Source organism: Anarrhichthys ocellatus, unplaced genomic scaffold, assembly GCF_004355925.1.
Source record: "Anarrhichthys ocellatus isolate YVR2014 unplaced genomic scaffold, GSC_Weel_1.0 scaffold3, whole genome shotgun sequence".
Taxonomy (NCBI): domain Eukaryota; kingdom Metazoa; phylum Chordata; class Actinopteri; order Perciformes; family Anarhichadidae; genus Anarrhichthys; species Anarrhichthys ocellatus.
Genome location: NW_022280033.1, coordinates 8,591,027 through 8,612,601, shown reverse-complemented (window position 1 = coordinate 8,612,601; position 21,575 = coordinate 8,591,027). Strand labels below are relative to the sequence as shown.

The following is a 21,575-nucleotide window of genomic DNA, read 5'->3' as shown; positions in this document are numbered from 1 at the left end:
AAGCCTTCTGTGCCATTTAATTATGAATCCCAAGTGCTCTTCTTGGCAAGACCTGCTCTGTGCAGCATTCAAGTGCTATGATTGGCGAGGCGTCCATGCTTGCAGAGGTACTGGTAACCTGATTTGCTCTGGTCCTTTGCCCCGACCAATTAGCTATCCTGACCCTAACTACTGGAAGGTCAATTCCTGACATCAATCAATCGTCTCTGCCTTTACCAGCTACGCAGGGCCGTTCTTGCCAAGAAGAGCAGTGGGATTCATAATAGTGCTTCTATGCCACCTTAATGGAAACAAATGCATATTTTTATTCCTGTATTGACAGGGCATTGTTTGGATCAGCTAATGAAAGTCCTTCAGTCAACTGACTCCCTTCCCTTTCATTCAAAAAGCCTGATGTTATCGTAGAGTTTCAGCTTGAGCCTTCTCCCCATCTCTTTTGTGTGAAACATCATTGATGTCGTTGACTTGCAAGCTTATTCTGATCCTAGACAAGCATGTGGCCAGGATTGCCATCGTCCTCCATTCAAGCAGCAAACGATTAAAAATACATGGGGGGGATTGGTTTTTCTTACTTAATACCTCAGTCACAATGCATAGGATCAATCCAAAGGACCATCATAGGAAAGTAATCAAGGTCCCATCATAAATAATGAATGGCACAATCACCAGGGACAGTGGGCTCCTATTGTGAGATGGATTGAATGGAGAAAAGATCCCTCCAGGGGAGGAGCTATTGTGCATGGCTATGCTGGTCAGCTGTTGCGAAGATGATGATGATCATAACGGAAAGCAATATCCCAATAGGTCATCATTTTTCTACATCTACAACACCAAATTTGAATATTTCTGTTTGTTATACTATGCTCTATAGTAAAAGCTTTTATTAAAAAAAAGTTTTTTTATTTTTTATAATTCTATCATTTTACTGTGATGCTACAGTATGTAATACATTCGCGTTTTGTGTCATCAAGTATATACTAGATAAGATATTTTTATTTAATTTCTTGTTCAGTTTTCTGATATTTAGTTCAGTTAAGTTTGCACAATTTAAAAAATACAAAAAAATAACAGAGATAAATAATATCACAGTGCACGAAGAGGCAGAAAGCCCACTGGGCTTATTCGAAGCCTTCGACTATATAATATATAATATAACACAAAATGAATATACATAAGATATGACTGAGTAATATTGTGGACAAGGTATTTTTTTTTACAAGATATGATATCAAGAGGCATTTATAGTCTGGTCTGATTTAAATTAATTCACTAACTGTAACAATTGCGCCCATTTGGTTGTTTTCATTAATCATAAAAAAAAGACATTGTTTAATAAAGATATTGTTTAGATGCACAACTCAGGTGTTGCTGCCATAGCTCCGCAGGTGGCCTTACCTTGCCGGTCATACTGTATATAGTCACTGAAACATTATACGGGCCAGCAGGGCCACAATCTCACACAATGCAAGCACTGACTCAGCGTAGCAGTTGAGGAGTGCATGTCAACACTAAGCACTTCCTCTCAACACCCCCAACACATTGTCGCTGCTCTGCTGTGCAGTTGAGCACACACACACGTGTGTGTCCTTTTTTTGCTTCCTATGATTGTTCTGGCTGGACTCCGCCTGTATTTAATAGGCTGTATTTGCTGACATGAGGGTGGGCATTCATTATTAAGCTCATGTTTTTTGAAAATGTTCTGCAACCCACAGGAGGCAAGTCGCTGTTTAATTACACATACTGTAACTAGCGTTTCCTATAGTGTCCCCAGCTGAATACTTTGTTTACTATAGAGTGCATTAATGAGCACAGTTACAAGACTTGCTGCGCTCTGCATAAAAGTAATTTCTCTTCTGTCTGTGGCTTTATCTCCTCAGGTGGTGCTAGTCTTTGCGCTCAGCATCGGGGCCCTCGGAATATACTTCATAGACTCCTCAGAGTAAGTATCAATTTTATGACATGTTCACTGAAATTATTTGAAATTTCACACATGCTCCAGCAGCTTTACTGTTGATGAAATATAGACACAAACTGAACTCTGCGAGTCCTTACTCATCTCCACACACTGCAATCTCCGAAATGCAAATGCACATATTCACTCCCCCACAAGCCGTGATGCACACATATACAGCACGCACACACACACACACACACACACACACACACACACACACACACACACATCTGCAGCAGAAGATTTTTCAATGGGAGGCCTGGCAGTTTCCATGGTAACAGAGACAGGCAGATCCTGCATGTGTTGGGTAGTTGTTCTCTGTGTGAGTAAGTGAGTGTGTGTGAATGGTCAGTTTATGCATATCCCTGGCTGGCAGTCACCCAGAGACAGGCCTGGAATCTCTCCGATAACCACTGCAGCTACTTTCACACCATCCAGACCCGAACTTTACCTTTTGAAAGAGATAGTTTGGATTTTTAATGTTTTGAGGTCTGAGTTTGTGCTTCGTAGATGCTCCATTATCAGGGAAAGATGAACAGAAGAGGGGCAGGTGAAGACATTTTTCTTAGCCCAATTAATTTTGATTGGTGGTGTGATATGGTTCATGTGTACAGTAGTAACATTCAACTCTATATTCAACAGCAAAACTATTTTGACATGTACCATTAAGTACACAAAATCTATTCTATTGTTTCTTCATATGTAATGCCAAGGGGTTAAATGTTTTAAATGCTGAAACAGCAGAACACAATCAAATGTGTTATCTCTCTCAGGCACATTGTTTTAAGGTGCTACGCTATGCTGTATCTTTGCTGATAGCAATTCTCCACTTCCTGACTACAGTTATCAGAAGCTTCTGCAGTAGACCGTTCCCTTCACATTTGGAGCACCATGGTTCAGAGTGCACTGCTTTCAAATCAAAGAAAAAGAGGCAATTTATTGTTTCCAATTATGTGGAAGTTGTTGTGCATGTGCCTCTGGCAGTGAAATAACCAAAGCTGTTTTGCCGTGCTCAACACACTAACTCTGTGCGCCTTTGACTTATCAGTATTTCATGCACCACTGATTTACCAAAATGAAGCCTCAAACTTAGCTGTTGTGCCTGCAGTTATGGAATGTTGATTGCAAAAAGGACCATGACATATTGACCTGGTAATGTATCATTCTATTTCATCCTATTCATTCCTCTGTTGGCTGTTGTGCAGGACGTTGTCTTTACGTAATGGCAAGCTTTAAAACAATACCTTTGAAATCCGGTCCCTGCGGGAACAGAGAGTCTGAAACAGGGATAGAGATGTAAAATTGTCGAAATAAGTTAATCCAAAATCCAACTTGTACAGCCTTATCTCAGCAGTGGTGGGAAATTATTCCTGGCATGATTCCAGTCATCCATGTATACCTCAGGATAAAAACCTTTACTTCCTCCTCTACATCTCCATTTCTCCTTTTTCATCCCTAATATATCTCACCCTCTTTGCTTTCCTCTCTAACACTGCCATTTTCTTAAGCAAAAAGGGGGTTCTGGAGACAAATATGCTTGATATAAAAGTGTCTAATTACTAGTCAGATGATGACTAGGGATGCAAAGTAATTACCCCAATCAAACATTGGCCATGTGAATGATTGTCAATCGTCAATGAATCATTAGAATCCTATACAAACAGCAGCTACAAAGAATTGTTGGGATGCAGACAACAGGCTCTTATTGGAGTTAGGGTGAAAATAAACCTTCAATGTGTAATCAGGGTCAATGGCTTCTTGTACAGTGCTGTTACATTTAATGTTCCTCCCACCCGAGTTACCTCATTGGAAGGCACTGGAACATCGGACCACATATCCATATTATTGTAAATAAATGAGGCCTAGAATGAATTTGGCACTATCAACAGGCAAACCTGAGCCGTTGAGTATGCTTCCATTGACAGATGTGTAAACAACAAGCTATCCAATAGAAAGACAGAACAAAGTAGGACATTTGAAAGCTCAAGGTTTGCAGAGCTGTACTAGGCCATAAAATCAAACCTGCAGGGGAAAATTTAAAGCACTGTTTGGTGCAAAGCTGTAGTTTCTCTCAACGTAGTATTTCCTCGTATCTTGCGTTGCAGTGCACTTATGAGTGTATTTCTATGTGAGTCGGCTTCCCTGAGGCATTGCCCTGATCTGTCAGTGCTCCCATTAAGCTGAGGCCTTCTCTCTACCCTCATCATCGTGATTAGCTCGAGCTTGTCACTTGAGTGTGTACATCCTCTCAGGGGGACAACTGATCAACCCAGAGCAGGTTGAGTCGACTCGGGGGGCTTTGCCATCCTAAAGGGGGGCAGGCTTGTGTTACAGCCTAACTTTCACTACAACAGCTGAGGCCTCTTATGTGCTCTACACCCATTGTTACATGTCGTAAAACTGACCTGACACTAAATCTTTATAAATTGTCTCCTGACAAAGACCTCTTTTTACCAGCCGTGACAGCGCGTGGATGGTATTGTTTTCTTTTAGTGTGTTTGTGTGCGAGTCATTATGGCCAAATGTGGTCCTACACCTACTGTAGCTGGAACTACAATAGTTTTTGAGTACTTTTCTAGGTGTTTATATGTCTGTCAGTCACAAAACTTTACATGTGTTTCGTTGAGACTAAAGAGAAGGTTCAGTTTGAAGATGGTCGAGGTCCGAGCAAGTGCGCCAAACACCCCCAGCCCCCACTTAATGCCCCCTGGCATTGTGGCTGTTGTGATCCCATCGCTAGATGGTCTCTAGTTATCTCTGCCACAATCTATTTGTCACCCAAAGATGTCGGAACTTGCCAACCTATACATAATCCAAAATGCTTTATATGGGCCATTAAAGAACAAATGGTTCCCAGGTATCATGTCACGTCCACACTAGCTGCCACAACTAAAGAGTGGTATAGTTAACAACAAAGCTAATACAAGGCACAGGGTTGTATCTCAAAGAAATCTCGAAGTAAAACGTGTAACTTATGTTTTTTTGCATTTGTGAAGTCCATTCTCTCCGAGAACATTCTGCAAAAGAACATCAATATTGACATATACTCTTTCGCTGTTTATCAGCTTGTGTGTAGGAGCTGCATGCGTACATAAATCTGACTGACATTTATACCCCTTTACTCATATCCTAAAAGTGCTCTACAGATGTACCGATCTAAATGTTAATGACTGAGGAAATCGATTAGCGCAGGGTTAAAGGACAGCCTTATCGTGGTAATAATTATGGTACAGACCCATGAACTTTTCAGGCTCAATGATTTATGGTCAAACTGCCATTTTGGCCATCGGATGAAGTGAACATCATTCTTAAATTGGCTGTGAAAAAGGCAACCGTAATGGGAAGAATTAAGGTTGAGTCCATGTGGTGATAGCTAAAAGAGGCATGTGGGTTGGACCTGAGGAGGCTGGGGCTGCACGATGGAACTGCTTTGTTCCTAGCTTTTGACAGGTGGGGGTTTTCCAGCAGGAGCTCTGTTGTTCAATATCCTGCAGCAAAGATCCACAGAAAAACCCTGCAAAGCCTTTTGTGGAAGCAGGTAGACAGAGTTTGAGAGGAGGGAATTGTTAATTTGCTGAGCACGGAGATTACTAGTCATTGACTTGGCAACCGTGTTGTTGTTAGGTTTTTTGAATGAATGGGAATGAATATGTGGCTTTCCTGAGAATGGCCATCCATCTGTTTGTTCTGACAATGTGGTTGTTTACCACAGTGACATGATAATGTATGAAAAGATGATGCCTTTTCTGTTCCCCTGCAGCAAACTTTACTCGCCAAACTGATGCTACTTTGGTGACATTTTAAATGGGAGGATACTGCGTCCTACCTTCAGAATCTGCTTTAATACCTTGGCTCATCGCTCATCCCTCATCCTTTCTTTTTCCACCTCTGTTCTCCCATGAAACAAATAGAGAGGAATGTAGGACACAGTCTCTGCAGGCTGCTGTTAAAGGGATGCCCTTGTACCTGCTCCACTTCTGTTTCTATTTCCCTCCTCTCTCGACCCCTTCCTTCCACACACACAGGCTTTCACTTGCACAGTCATGTTAACTCGCAGATTCGCGCACATGTATAGACGCACACAGATTCTGTCTCTTGTCTCAGAGACCTCATAAGCAGCAGCCTATGCCTGTAACTCTAGCATTAGTGTGAGATCATAGTCCGCACTGAAAAAAGAAACAGTGCCCGATGGCTAATTAATGGGGTAAGGAGCAGTGAGACGAGCTCGGCAGACTTTGTGGCGATGAAGGGTAACCTTTATAAGGACCTGTCCTTGATCTGGATTGATTTAATCTCCAAGTGGGTCAGAGAAGACCATGTAGCCATGCGTAGACTTACGTTGTAGTTGATACCATTCCCAAGTGGCTACAGATTAGATACACAAACAGTGGCAGAAAGAAATGTCTCATTTCTCATTTCAGCCGTTTCCTAAAATGGCCTTTTATACCTTTTCACAAACAGTGGCAGGGAGAATCTAACTGAGCGAGTTATTATCAACATTTGCTCTGAAAAAAAGAGAGAATATGAAATGTCAACATCACACTCACCGGATAACAAGCTTTTTTGAGTGCAACGGAACAATGTATTGTGGAGACTGAGCATGAGCTGAGAACGGTGACAACATTTGGAGTCCCGTCTAGCTGAACATCAGTGTGACGGTATAACATGTTAGCCCTCAGGTATTATTCTAATGAGAGGGAAACATTACCCTGGCTGTCACTCTATCTGGTAAATGCAGATTCAGTGCGTGAAGCATTGATTGAAGTCTAATGAAAAAAAATTACCGGAGAGATTACCGAAGTCCCTCGGCAATGTGATCATTCTTCTGGTATCAGTGTTTATCAAAGTCATCGTGTCGATATATAAAGGCCATTTGCTGTTGCAGTTGCCTGATATCCCTCAATGCAGAGCGGAAGGGCTATTTTCAGACTGCAGCACGAACACAGCAAAACATGCAGTTAACGTAATAAACCCGAGATTTAATTGAAATGATGAGTGCCTTTGTGGCTCTTTTTGTTTTTGGAATGTCAAACCACAGTGTCAATTCACGTTAACTCTTTCAGCTTCCACTCAGATAGTTCAATATTTAAAAAAAACAAAAACATACACATTCTATGAAGACTGTTACCAAATGCACCACTTTTGATTTGTAACAAATAACACTTAAGTTATTAATAATCAATGTGCTGATAACCACTCGATATGGCCCATAATTACAGTTTTTATCTCTTAATTGGTTTAAAAAGAGGAGTGATATGATGTGTGTAGTTTAGCTCCTGCTGGCTTCTGAATAAATTAACTGTAAACCAAAGTGTAATTATTCTCTTGCAAAGATGGAGCTTCTTTTTACGTTGCTGTCTTATTCTCTCTCTCTTTTTCTCTTTCTCTTTGTCTTTCTCTCTCTCTATTTTAACTTCAAATATGTTTCATTGCTGAGCATATTGTATGAAGTTTTGGTTTCTTTTCGTGATGTGCTATTTTCACTCACAAACGTCCCCTTTAGACTCTAAAATAAATAACGTCTTTGTAGAGGAAATGCTTGAAGCGGGATGCAAGTCATTTGAGTTCGCTATTTTTATCCTCTGTGGAGAGGTTTTATTTGTCCATTGCCCTTGTAGGTGCTAAAGTATTTCTTATTTTAGTAATGGTGCCTTGGCCTAAATCAATCAAATACTAACCTGGCCTTCTTTCAGCTTTACAGACCTCTCCCTGCTGTGTCCCCTAAACATACACGCACTACCCTCAGAATAAATACTGCATGTAAGCTAGACATTCAGTTATTGTGCTCAAATCAGTGTTCTGTTTGGGTTGTGTGTTGATTGAATGTGGTGACTGGAACACCAACAAAGGAGACTCTGAATTCTAAGATGCTTATGAGCTTACTAGAGCAGAAGACATTTGTGAGATATGAAGAATGACTCAGATTCGGTGCGCTGCACTGTGGTTGTGAGCATTAGTCAGGCCGGGAGCAGTGTGCAGTTCTTATTGTTTTCCCAGGGGGCAACCTTGCTGTTGCTCCTGCAGCTAGCCAAGGTCATGTGCGGGCTAATAAAGGGCTGGCTCCTGCTGACTGGCTGAAGGTGTTTCAGACTATTTTTAGAACTAAATCATCAACATACTCCTTTGCCCTTGTGAACAAATGAGCTTTACTTGTCTGGTTGCGTTTTCCCAGAGGCACCTGGTCAGATATAATATATATATCATATATATATATATATATATATATATACTGTATATCATATTGAAAAACAATCGAAATGAGCTTTCGATTTCGACTTTCGAAGTAAAAAGCAGGATCGGCGATTCTCCCAGTATTGTTTTTCTCTCCACCCCACGCCTACTTGTGTGCATCTAAAGGAAAACAAAAACAGCAGAGCGTAGCCTTCTGTTAGCCTGCAGCTGAACTCTTTGAGACACCATGGCCAACAAATGAACAATAAACAATGAACACATCGTTGACATAAAAAAAAAAAACTACAGTGTGTAGGCTGCAGAAGAAATAGAAACTGCAGGAACCAGTGGAGAAAACTGGGCTCAGCGAACTGTTTGGCGATTTCAGCCGCGGGCATGTATCTCCTCTTAAAATCCATCGTGTGTCTAAATCACCTTTTTTTTTACGGTAAAGCGTGTGGGCTCCAACAAGGACTTCATTGTGCATTCAGGTATACCTCTAAAACTTTGTGAAACTCAAGCTGTTGTTGTAAAGTGCTCTCCTGCTATTTGGGGATCTTCTTTTTGTTTTGACAGATTTTTCCCCAATCGACTGAAATACGTTGTTGTTACATATATAATCAATTATTTATAATTGTGGTGCACAAAAGATATCCCGCTTGATACCATGTAACTTGTCTTTTTAAAGAAGAATTTTAAAATATAGAGGACAGTTGTGAGGGCATGACACCACTGATCTATTGGTCTTATAGCGAATCAAGTCCCTGTCGTCTAACAATGGCCTAGTATAGAGCATACCTCTGGGAACACAGTCCCCCTCCCTTTTCACTCTGTCACATCTTCCCCTCTTCCTCGCCCTCTTACTGTCACTGCCTCTCTTCTCTCCCTGTCTCTTTTATCTCTCCGTGTCTTGCTGCCGTCTTCCTTTCTCTCTCTCTCTCTCTCACCTCTTCCTCTCTCCTCTTCCTGTCAGTCAGGATGTTGTAACCCCAGTCTGTGTGCCAGGGCTGAAGGAGTAATAAGGACTGTGGTGGGCAGATCTATTTTCTGCAGGACACTGGCAGCATGTGGTCAGGAATCCCTTGTGATTGAGGCGTGTGAAGCGACATTGAAAACAGGAATTAGGAATTCTGCTGGTCTTACATGCTCTTCGTGTTGGAAAGAGACATAGAAACAGAAAACACTGCTCATCCAATCTAATTCACACCAGGCAGGTGCATTGCTGGGGACTCAAGGGGAGTGCGGCGTCTAATTTGGTGAAATTTGGACACATGTTCAACATTGATGAACTTTGAATACACAAGCGAACGGCGCTTTGTGCAGCAGTGGGGGGGGGGGCAGACGGCAGCTCATTGATTGCTGTTCACTGTTGCTGATGGATTGTTCTTGCTTCCTCACTTCCCTGGAGTCAATAAACGACGAGTGGTGTTCGACAACTTTGCAAGCAGCACTTCTTTGAGGCCAAGCAATCGGCCTGCTCCGACCAGCCCCGTGCTCCAAACAGTGCACACCCCCCCGACAACCTCTGCAAGCAGCAATACAGGGAGCCAAGCAATTGGCCCACTACAGATGCCCTCCAAACGGCCACTGCACTAGTTATGGATGGCTCACTATTAGGCTGTTTGTGTACAAGTGACAGGAGTCACAGCTCTACTCATACAGCACATCTAATTTTGTATCCATTTGCTTTGTTTGCTCATTCTATTTGTTCCTTTGAATGCAGAGTTGTGTTTATGAAGTATTTATCATGCCGGATGACACATTCAAACATGAGGACTTGCCACATAAACAGCAGCTAACTCATTCTTGTTTTTTCCTTTTAGTCCGCTTAGCCATTTTTTTAAAAACACATACAGCAGCTCCACAATAATAGACTGCAAAACTCTCCCACCCTGCACAGATGAACTCTTAATTTCCTATTGTGCCTCTGAGCTTAAGAGAGAAACCATATGTCTGCCGGATGTGTCTTCCCACTACTTTAGTTAATGATAAGCTGTACTTTTAAATAATGATTATAAAAATGACTAAATTAAAGCTCTCAGAGTGCAGCAATTGTGCTGCCCTATAGTGCCAAATCAAGACAAATTGAATGTACCACTCGGCTCCTGCTGTGTGCCGCCATGCTCCCTCTGTGTTATTGAGAATGCTTTGGGTCACGTGACTGTAGATGAGCGGTTGTACAGAATTAGGCCAGAGCTGGGCCTGAGGGGGAAATGCCACAGTGACCACTCCAAATGGTGTCTTCAGTGTGCACCATCTGCGTATGTGTGTGTGTGCATAAGTGCATTTGTATTAGCGTAGGTGTGTGCAATCTCTTGCACAAGGGACTTTAAGGTTAGCTGAGGTTGTGGCTTCAGATCTTCTTTGTGAGCATGAGCTTGCGTGTTGTGTAGACGGATGTGAGGAATATTGTGCATGCTTAGGCTGTAGGTTCAATTTATTATTTATGGATCGTTTTAGCATTCGCGTTTAGTTCGATGCCTACAGAATCACGAAGAGATGCCGGTGGTGAGTTATTAATTGAGTATTTAGGCCAGATCAATGTTTCCCCAGTGCAGGGATCAGAAGCGAATTAGCCTCTGTCCGAAGTCTGATGGCACTGTATGAGAAAATGCCTTTCAACCAAAAAAAGTCACTTTCGTTTTTAAACAACTGCTGCACAAACCAGACTCATTCTAATCATTCTGGACTGGAGCCAGGGTTCTACATCATCTTAAAGATCACATCAGTCCTTAGGATATGCTCGAGGCAGACGCATGAATGAGAAGTCGGATCATCCTCTTGGAGCAATACGTCCAACATGTCTGTACTCAGTCATCCATTATAATGGATCATGAGATAACATGTTTGATGTTAACTGGAAGATGATTAAGCCTCACTCCTCTCTACCTCTGGAGGTTTTTTCGTTACGCAGTAAGCTCTGCTCAGGATCTCACACTGTGCCTCTATGGGCTCCATGCATACCGATGTATACTTCAATGTTTGAATTTAAGCACATGGGACTTGTAACTGTGTACTCTTGCAATGGCCATGTGTGTTGTTCCCTTGCCAATCTGTACATTCCCGAAGGTCGCCTATAGTCAGCCAAACAATAATGCAAATTCATGTTTTTCCCGCAGTGGGATTCCTCATTACTCAGTAGCAAAATGCTATAGGCCCGTGACCAAGTGAAGAATAGGGTGGGCAAACTGCCTCTAATGGCTAATCATCACAAGGTAAACATGAAGACGGATTACATGACAGACCACACAGATCACGACTCATTTATCATCATCTGCCTTTTTTTTTAAGCAACACCGCGCTCGCTATTCCACTCTGTTAAATGGAGAGAGCTATGCTGTCTTTTTCTTCGTGCGGCGTCTCTGTCATATGAGGGAAAATCTGTTGGAATATTTATGTTTGACGGATGCTGCTTAATGTATGCATGCTGAATGCACTGTCACATGAAAGCAACCACCAATTTCACTTTACTTTCATCTGTATCTTGGTTGACAGCGGGTCTTTTACCCCCTAGGGCTCAGAGGAGGAATTGCACAATGTCATTGAAACTCAATGGCATATCACAAAATGTGTGTCATTAATAGTGTTTTGACTCCCATATTTTGTTCAAATTAATTTACATTAACAGCGGTTTTCTCAGTCAAATACCTTACAGGCAAGGATTTAGTTTGGTCAGTTTAAATGGCCAGCATTGGTCACCACCATTTGACCGTTACAACTTCAAGCTGACTGTTGTCACCAGAGAACGGTTTCTTATCAGTCCTGTGGGCTGAACTGAGGAAAGGTGATCAGGATGAGGTCATAGAAGCATCTCTGAAGAAAAAAAGGGAGAAGTCACTGCATACATTTATGATTATCCTGATATGTAGGGCTGAACGATAAGTCAACCTCTTTTGGCGGAATTGTATTGTATTATTGTTTTACCAAACTCCAAATAAACTGTGATTAAAAACTAACAAAGTTAAATTACATGTTACATGTATGCAGAGTTCTGTTTGACGTAATGCATAACAATGCAATACGTGTGGTTTTGCATATATTAAGCATATTGTGACATATCGCAAACATGTTTTGTGTGATATTTGATATTTATTAATTATGGTATTTTAATATTGTGATTTCACACATTCAATTCAATTCAATTTATTTAGTATAGCCCAAAATCACAAATCACAAATTTTCCTCAGGGGGCTTTACAATCTGTACACATACAGTATGACATCCCAGGACTCTCACATCGGAACAGGAAAAACTGTAAAAAAAAAAAAAGGAAGAGACCTTAGCAAGAGCATGTGTACAGAATGAACAACATAACAGAGTTACAACACATTCAATGCATATGACATAAATTATTCAAATAATAATTCAAATAATGACTTATTCCCCATACTGATATCAAACTCATATACTAACTGTAAAATAAACAACAACAAAGAAAAAAGCCTAGGAAATGACATTACTTCCATGGGAATGTGGCCGGGTCCCCGGGTGTTTGCCTACTGTGTGTTTATGGTATGAAAGAGATGAAAGACCCTTCTCTTCATCAGTATCAGTTCATGCCAGTAAAAGTTTTGTTTCTCTCTCTGTTCTCTAGTCCAATAGAATCCTGCCAGAACTTCTACAAAGATTTCACGTTACAAATCGATATGGCCTTCAACGTCTTCTTCCTGCTTTATTTTGGCCTACGGGTAAGTTGGCACCTGCATGCTCACACGTGCACACAACAAGCATACACTCACTCGTACCTGCATTCACTGTACACGTACACAGACATGCTGTCAAACACACTGGCACAAACAATATGCACACAGACATGCAGGCATGCATTGTTTTACATACATTCAAATATATAGCATCCTACAAAAGTTATATTATTTTCAACCCACATCCCAGTATATTGAATCTTTTCATCGGCTTTTTTTTACAGGACAACCAACAATGCTTACAAATAGACAGACACCAATGAATACTCACACAGAATGCCTTTAATTTTAACTGACACTGATGTAATGCTGTTGCTAGCATGGCTGCCATGCCAGTGCAGCATTCCAGTGGTGCAAACGCAAGCCTGCCGTCCTGAATGAATGAATGAATAAACTCATAAGCTGCTTACACCACCAACCGCTCGCATGACTCAGCAAGTGGGGTGAAGCTTTTGTCATTCTATACGGTGTGTCAGCGATGTCAGAAAGGAGACATAGCATGCAGTTTGAATGGTGGGCTGTGGTGGAGAGGTAGCAATTCGTATATAAAATAAAAATTCTTGATTCTTTTCTTTTGACAGTTTATAGCGGCAAATGATAAGCTGTGGTTTTGGCTGGAGGTCAACTCAGTGGTCGACTTCTTCACGGTTCCTCCCGTGTTCGTTTCTGTTTACTTGAACAGAAGCTGGCTCGGTAAGTCTGCATGTCTCTTTCAGCTGTTTCCTTCTATCTCGCTTTGACTCTCTCCTTCGTTCTCACTGTTTAGCCTGATTATTTCTTGCTTTCTCATACTGTTTTTCACATATTTATTCTCAACACCGCCGTCTTTCCACTCCTCTTTTTCCATTTCTTTTTTTGCCTTCTATCTTCACATGTCACCCCTCCTTTTATCACTCCCTATCTCTCCCTTTGCCTCTCAGTCCCCCTTCTGTCTCCCCATTACTGGGACTGTGTCTCCAAGGCCCTCTTGCTTTGGGCTGCAGTCAACTTTCCCTCATCATTGAAAGTGACAGGGCTGGGTTCCTCTGATGTTTCAGGGAACACAGCAGAGTGGATTGGCTAATGAGAGTGAGAGTAACTCAGAAATGGGCTGTGGCTCTGTGTGTGTGTGTGCGTCTGTGTTTGTGTGTGTGTGTTATTGGTAATTGCTGCGTTGCACCTGGAATACCTCACAGCGGTCCATAACTGCCATCTAATGGGCTCCTTCACACTCACACAAAAAAATGCACATGGAAAAGCATGTGTTCTCCCCATACACACATGTACACACTTCCATACACACTCTCTCGCATGAGCAGACTGGAAAACACCCTAACCTGCATTACGTAACGACCTACTTTTCTCAGTGCATTCAGAGTATTGTGGCCTAAATTACACTGCAGTAAAAGTAGTTTCTTTGTAGCTGTATTCTTTTTCGAGTGCACTGCCAATTTTAAAACGTACTTTCACAACCATATATACTACATGGTAATACTTAATTTACAACTCAGCTGATTGCTAATCCAAAGTTTAGCTGAGCATGACATTGGACCACCAAGGCTGTTATGTCAGAACATGAGCTATTGTATGAAATATAGTCAAAGGAGTTTAGGTTCTCCAAGCAGAAAACACTTAGACATATGGAGCTAGATACTGTTCACATTTATCTCAAGAAGAGTAAAGATCCTGTTTTTTTTCTCTCTTATTTTGTCAAAATGTGTCTCAATAGACCCAAGGAAAAGCATGTAGAGGTATTAAAATGAATGATGGCTGAATTCCAATTAGGCGCCTGTTTCAGGGTCCTGTTGGTTCGCTGTCACACTGTCATGGTTTACAGGCACACTTGAACAGAATGGAGCTGTTGTTAATGCTATTAGTAATTTATGTGCTTTTCCTGCTATGGCAAGTCAAAATGTCTGCTGTGAAAAAGGTCCATAATATTAACTAGCAATAACTATATTTCTGAGATATGAGAACTGGATAATATTGCAAAAAAGATGTCAAACTGGGAAGGAAACATGAGCAACACATTTATCATACAGGGTTTAAACAAATCTCTAGGTTAGCCAAATTTACGTTGACAAATTAGACCTACTATGTTATTTGCACACATTTTTCCTGTGCAGTCGTAGAATTTGACCAACATTTTGGCTGTGCTTATTTAAGTCTTACTTCAAAATAAGAGATTAGATTATTATAAACTAGAGCAGTAAGGATTTGTAAATGAACTGATTGGTAGAGTGGCAGGAAATTAATCAGTGACTTTTTAAAATATTCCATTTATCATTCCTGGCAAAAATGCCAAATGTTCACTGGTTTTAGCTTCTCAAATGTCAGGATTTGCTGCTTTTGTGTTTTGAAACATTGTAGGTTGAATAACTTTGGGTTTTCCGAGTTGGTCAAACAAAAATAAGACTTTACCTTGGGTGCTGAGAAGATTCATTTTTTTAATTAAACGTTAAATCAATTGATTCTCAATTTGTCTTATATACAATATCAATCTTATTATACCTGATAGAAATGATGGCCAAAACTATGAAAGTAAGATGTTGAAATAAACCTTAATTGTCCCTAATTGCATGACATAAACTAGACTCTAAACTGTCTTTATTTTCACACGCACACTGGAATCACTAAATCTAGTAATATAAAAAGTCATATGAAACTGTGAAAGTCTATTCTCTGAGGTGCTAAAGTTTTCTTAAGAGGCTTACGATGGCCATGAATTTCACAGGGAACAAGCTGTGTAATGAATTAGATATGGCCAAGTCCAGTAATCTGGTTTCTGGTATTCATGATGTAAGGTGTCCTCATCTCATCCCCAGAAAGCCGTTGGTGTTGGGGCCTTGATGAGGATGATGAAAGACTGTGAAAGGATGGTCTGGCTGCTGCCTGACATTCTGCAGTCATTAGTTACCTGTGATCATTAAATATCCTGCACATGCGTGATGTAGAAAGCGAAGACACCTTTTATATACAATACAGCTGCAGTGTGAGTTGTTGTGGACTATTTTTTTGCAAGGACAATATATCAGGTTGCATGTCCATCAAACATTAGAGCATGTTTATTTTTGCAGTGTTTGACATATATACTGTAACCACAGAGCTTTATAGTAACATAACTCCCACTGGCATGGCTTATGTGTTCACTGGTGGTGTACTTATACATGTGTTTAAGGCTGCATACAGTGGTGCAAAGCCTCAGTTATAAAATGAACAGTGTGTGCACTTGGATATGGTTATACCTAACGGACTGGTGGTAGCTTCCAGAATGCTAATGGGGTGCTGAAAGTGTCTGTCAGGTGTTAGGACAGGGAATCATGATCAGCTGTTTCTATCCTATATTATTATGGAATTAGGACATACAGTACCATGTTGTGACAGGAAAATAAGCACAAGTAAGCAGTATAATATTCTGAGACAATGTCCAGATATAGTGCCATATTACTGATGCTGCTTTCCTTTGGTAACTTTTGATATTCCCTGATACATAAATTACATTTACACTTCCCTAAAAACTATTTGCCCCTATATATATCCTCACGCTTGACAGGGCCATTATGGCTTTTCTAATAATCAATGGACTAATCTAGTTGGTGTTACTTTAATTTAGCTAAGTGTGTACATACCGTTCTTTAGCAGGCTTTGTTCGAGGAAGCCAGGGGGGTTGTAAAGAACTGAGCATTGCTCTGAAGAGAGTCCTAGCAATGTAGGATTAGCATTTGGTGGAAAGATGCTAGTAGCTCATCTTGCAACTGAGCCCCATTTCTCACACCCTGCTGGTTAACTTTACTCCTTGGTCATTAAAAAAACACAAGGAACAACAATGCTGGCTGTGGTTGTTTTTGAAACGGAACCGTTTTTTTAAGTAAATGGCATCATGAGTTTATTGTAAGATCATTTTGTACTCCAAAGAGATTAATTGTACTTGTACTCTGATTTTGTGGTAGCAACCTAAACGTTGATGTGAAGCTGCACTTGCTTTAAGAATGTAGAATACTGGCATAGCCTTTAGGCATGGCTCTAATTCTAGCCTGTTACTGCCCCCTAGTGGTGCTTTAGTATACTGTTTCATGGTCGCTTGTGTTTTCCTGCTGAAAGAGGCTTACTGAAGTGCATCTGCCTTATATGGCCCTCAGTCGCTGGCAGGAAGCCACCATGTACAGTCAAGAGAGTGAAGCTAATTTTTGGGAAGTTTAAGCCTTTTTGCTGCAGCCAGGCTCCTCACTTGTCACGGTATTGCATGTTGCATTATTGCACAGGCAATGAGTTGAGTTGTAAGCTTTGAAAAAATGTGTTGCTGGTGTTTGAATTTAATATGCACGTGCTGTCTATCCAGCATGACATAAGAACCAGTGCTACACTAGCAGTGTGTGTGTGTGTGTTAGTGCTGCATAGCATCATATAATCTAATCCATGGCTTCGTTGACTGTCGGTATCATCCCAGATGTAAAATCCCAGACTGGTGATTGATAAAAGGTCCCAGTAGGCTGCTCTGCTAGAACATGTGACTTCGGCTCGCAAATCCTCAATGAAGCCAGAGTGGGCACAGACCAGAAAACCCTTTTTGAATGAGCATCTGGCTATAGCTGAATTAATCCGCTTATGCACTTGAGAATTCCACGATTTCATTTAATACACAGACATAAACAACTGCTTCAATGTAGTACCATAATCAATTTGTCATAGCAAGTGGTGAGAGAAGTACTCATCATATTTATGTTAAAGTAAAAATACTTTGTTACAAGTACCTCAAAATTGCATTTAAGTAAACTACTTGATTAAATGTATTTTGTGACTTGCCACCATTGATTGTAACTAGACAACTCAATAGACTTACGATACATGTCGTAGCTGAGTCATTTTACTGACATTATTTAGGCAGACAGGTTTAATCTTAATTAAGGACGATGTATGCTTTAAATCAACAAAAGAGCACGACATGTTGTCCGACACTTGTTTAAAGACAAGACGGTGTAAAAAGCCTGTAGTCAATGAGGGACAAGACGCAAACATTTTTACAAATTCGGACAATGGCGCACACTTTTGTCCTTAAAGCCATTCATGGCATTGCACTTGATTTTACACAAAACAGTAACATAATTAGTTGTATAAAGATTTTGTGTGTGTGCTTTTATGAAGTGGGTGTATACTGAGAGGCATTACTTCTCTAAAATATTTGGAAGTCATGTTAAAATTACCTTTTGAAAGGTTTTCATTAAAGAATGGATCCCTAATCCCGAAAAGTTTTTTCATGTGGAAATGACCTCAGCCCTGGATTGTCCAATAACTCTAACTATCATCAAAGTGTCAGGATTACTGTTTTTGTTCTGCAGCGTTTTCATTTTATCTTCATCTCTGCTAATCCCTGGCAGGGTTCAGACTGTTTCTTTGAAAATAGGTTCAACACAGCTGTGTGTTGATGGAGACAAAGCTTTACAAAGGGTTGAAAGTAAAGTACTAAAAGGGGCATGGAAAGGTAAATCTGTTTGGGTGGTGAGGATTAACGCTAACGAAAATGAAAAAAAAACAACAACACATATATTAGAGCTGACATTTTGCTTACTGAGACACAATCCCTGGCAAGGCTGGTATGATTAAACAAACAATAGATTTCTAGCTGTCTATTTAGCTCTTCTGTCTGCAGCAGCGACCATCGATTTCAAAGTATTTATAGCTGTTTTCTTTACAAGGAACTTTTAACTTTTGTGGTGCTGCACTGAGGAAGATTAGCTTGTTACAGAATAGTAAAGTCTGAGGAATTATCTCTTGTCATTTTCTGGAGGTGCTTTTGAAATACTAGGCCCCAAATATTTTTGGATCAGCAATTTTTAATTCCTTTCTTGGCAAGAAGAAAAAGGAAAATTCCTTGGACGGGATTCTAAAATAATGATTCCTCCTAAGCTTCTCGTATATATCGACTGCTAATGCTAATTTGGAGCCCATCCGAGAGACGTGGAGGCGAAAGAAGTCCTGTGGCGATCTTTTTCAGAATGGGTACAGGGAGAGACAGGGCCATCATGGACAGGAGCAAAAGGAAAGGCAGACAGGACTGTATCATTCAGTGTGGTCCTGTTTGCGCATCCTCTCCATCTGGGGTAAGGGCATTGGTGGAAGTGAATAGACATGTATTATCTGGAAGGGGTGCACACAATTAGTTTAGTACCTTATTTATGCAGATAACGTGTTACTCTATTAGAGTTAGCTGGTCTTTAAAACATGTTTGCTGACGAGCATATGGCCACTGTCCTACATTTGCAATTAGTAAACTTATTGTAAAGATCGTCTCAATGGGACACAAACTGACACACGTAGGCACAGACGCGAATACACACGTTCCATTGGATCAGTCGCGTTATGTAAAAAAGACAATGATGCAGGTGTCGCATTGTTCTCTAATCCCTAAGCGAGATGCTCTTGGATGCAGACTGAGGCTCATGTAAAGTAGGCCACATGATGTTCCTCCTAACTTGTATGAATGCATAAATAATTCCAATGCATCATCTCTAGAATAAAGTGTCTACTTCTTCCGTTTCATATCCTGGTGTGTCGCAGACTACATTTTGCATCCTATGGCGCTGTGCTGTACCATCATTGCTAAATACATGTTGTCTGTGTCCAGCTGTCTTTCTTCATATCTGCCACTGTTCTGTCTCTCTGGTGCTACTGTAAAGATATTTTAGAAAACATCCAACTTATATGAGTAGATTTGAATGTGAATTGAATGTTGCCATCAGATGTTCTTTATGCACATTTATGCTAATTTCTCTCTTTCTGTGTCTCTGTCTCACAGGCTTAAGATTTCTGAGAGCACTAAGATTGATACAGTTTTCGGAAATTCTACAGTTTTTGAATATCCTGAAAACAAGGTAAGAATAAAGCTTTTCTCATTCATTGACAAGAATCGTAACCACATAGAATAATATCTTCACTGCAGTAGCTGTGTGCAAAAGCCAGGTTGGTTTGCATGTCATTGTCATATACAGTATGTGGTAGTAATTGCTTAAATTTGTATTAAACTACATGCATATTTTATGAGGTATCATAATTGTATGTTTTTTTTATGGTGTGATATAAATAACATTTTCACATTGTATGTAAACATAACACTATACTTACACCTGTGTACCATAACTATACTGGCACATAAACAGGGTTAGATAGCAAAGGTTTAGAAAGTGGCCATCTTTTTAAGCATCCTCCTCCTCGGAAGTTGGATTCAAGCTCACAAGTCTCAGTTTTTCTGGCATTGTGGTCTAACGTCTTTGAGAGTTTCAAGGTTTCTCTTCTTCTTCATCCCAGCAACTCCATCAAGCTAGTGAACCTGTGTTCCATCTTCATAAGCACATGGCTCACAGCAGCTGGATTCATACATTTGGTAAGTGGACAGATGTGAGGACCAGTAAGGTCTAGTGATTAATGAGCCAGTGAGGATGCTAACTGAGGAACCGGGACAATACAACTGTGACACGTCACACTTCAAAATCAAATTGTCGAATTGTCTAATTATTAATATTGTAAACAATTAGCCAACTTTAGAATGAACTGCAAGAAATAATATTGTAATGATATTGTTTCACACTCTTATCAAGTCGGGATGCGCTGATCCAACTTGTTTTCTCCAGTAACTTAACTCATGTTACTGCCAATACCTAGTACTGATCCGATACCAGTGCTTTGATTTTTTTCCCAAATTTAAAATCTGTATACCTCACTTTTTGGATTCATATATTTTTGTGATTTACAATTTGAATGAACATATAACTTTTCTGACAGAGATATATTCTACAGGCAAGAGATAATGTTATTAATATAAAACACAGGTTGGGTGTCCTGGTGACCTAACAGTCAAGGAAGAGTGTTGGAGTGTGAGTGAGACTTTTATTTGTATGCCTCCTCGCTCCCCATTTCTCCTGTCATAATCTACTGTCAAACTGTTCAAGAAAAAATAATTAGAAAAAAAACACAAATATTTGTCGAGTGACATTTTTTTGAAATTCCTGTAGAGTATTCATTGTGTATTTGTAGCTCTGCCCGACAACTCAGTCGAGCATCAAGCTGTTTTACCACTAGATGGTAGTCTTAGCTCAATATATATATAAAGAATATACTGGATGACTCAACAAAGATGAATGCATCAGCATCTGTAGCTGGATTTAATCAAACTTGATCAAATAGTTTCTCTCTGCAAGCTTTGTCTGAACCTCTTTTATAAAATGTTTACAGACTTGTGGTGAGAGTCATCTCTAATTGTCCTTCATTCCCGCTCCCATCTCCATTTTAGGTGGAAAACTCAGGGGATCCTTGGGAAAACTTCCAGAATTCCCAGTCACTTTCCTATTGGGAATGTGTCTACTTGCTGATGGTGACAATGTCTACAGTGGGCTACGGGGACGTCTATGCAAAAACCACCTTGGGGCGCCTGTTTATGGTCTTCTTCATCCTCGGTGGTTTGGTAAAATCAGGCTTTTCTTTCTCCCTCGCTCCCCTTATCCCCTCCTAAATCCTGCCTGTCCCCATCAATAGACTGTATACAACTGTTGAACATGATACATTAATGAACAATGAATTTAAATGATTTAGTTTATTGTATGATATTCAAGCATAGTGCTGTTTTTGAAATGTTAGAACTATGTCGCCTGTCCCGGTGGATGTTATTTACTTGTCATAGTGAAGTTGTCCCCTCCTGTTTAGCCTGCTGTATCCCGTCTACATGTAGTTATAGTACTACGTGCTCCCTCGTCCCCTCCCCTTCACGTGTCACTCCT

General features: G+C 40.5%; 1 protein-coding gene across 14 annotated transcripts in view; it reads left to right on the top strand.

Moving 5' to 3' along the window:
* The window catches only part of kcnma1a (potassium large conductance calcium-activated channel, subfamily M, alpha member 1a), a 125,643-nt gene that overhangs the window by 52,487 nt on the left and 51,581 nt on the right, over positions 1 to 21,575 (top strand). For all 14 annotated transcript variants that reach the window (XM_031873464.1, XM_031873447.1, XM_031873484.1 and 11 more), the window contains exons 3-8: positions 1,878 to 1,939; positions 12,720 to 12,813; positions 13,410 to 13,521; positions 19,601 to 19,676; positions 20,110 to 20,185; positions 21,092 to 21,262. In XM_031873464.1, coding sequence (XP_031729324.1) covers positions 1,878 to 1,939; positions 12,720 to 12,813; positions 13,410 to 13,521; positions 19,601 to 19,676; positions 20,110 to 20,185; positions 21,092 to 21,262 — 591 coding nt within the window. The remainder of the gene's footprint in view (positions 1 to 1,877; positions 1,940 to 12,719; positions 12,814 to 13,409; positions 13,522 to 19,600; positions 19,677 to 20,109; positions 20,186 to 21,091; positions 21,263 to 21,575) is intronic.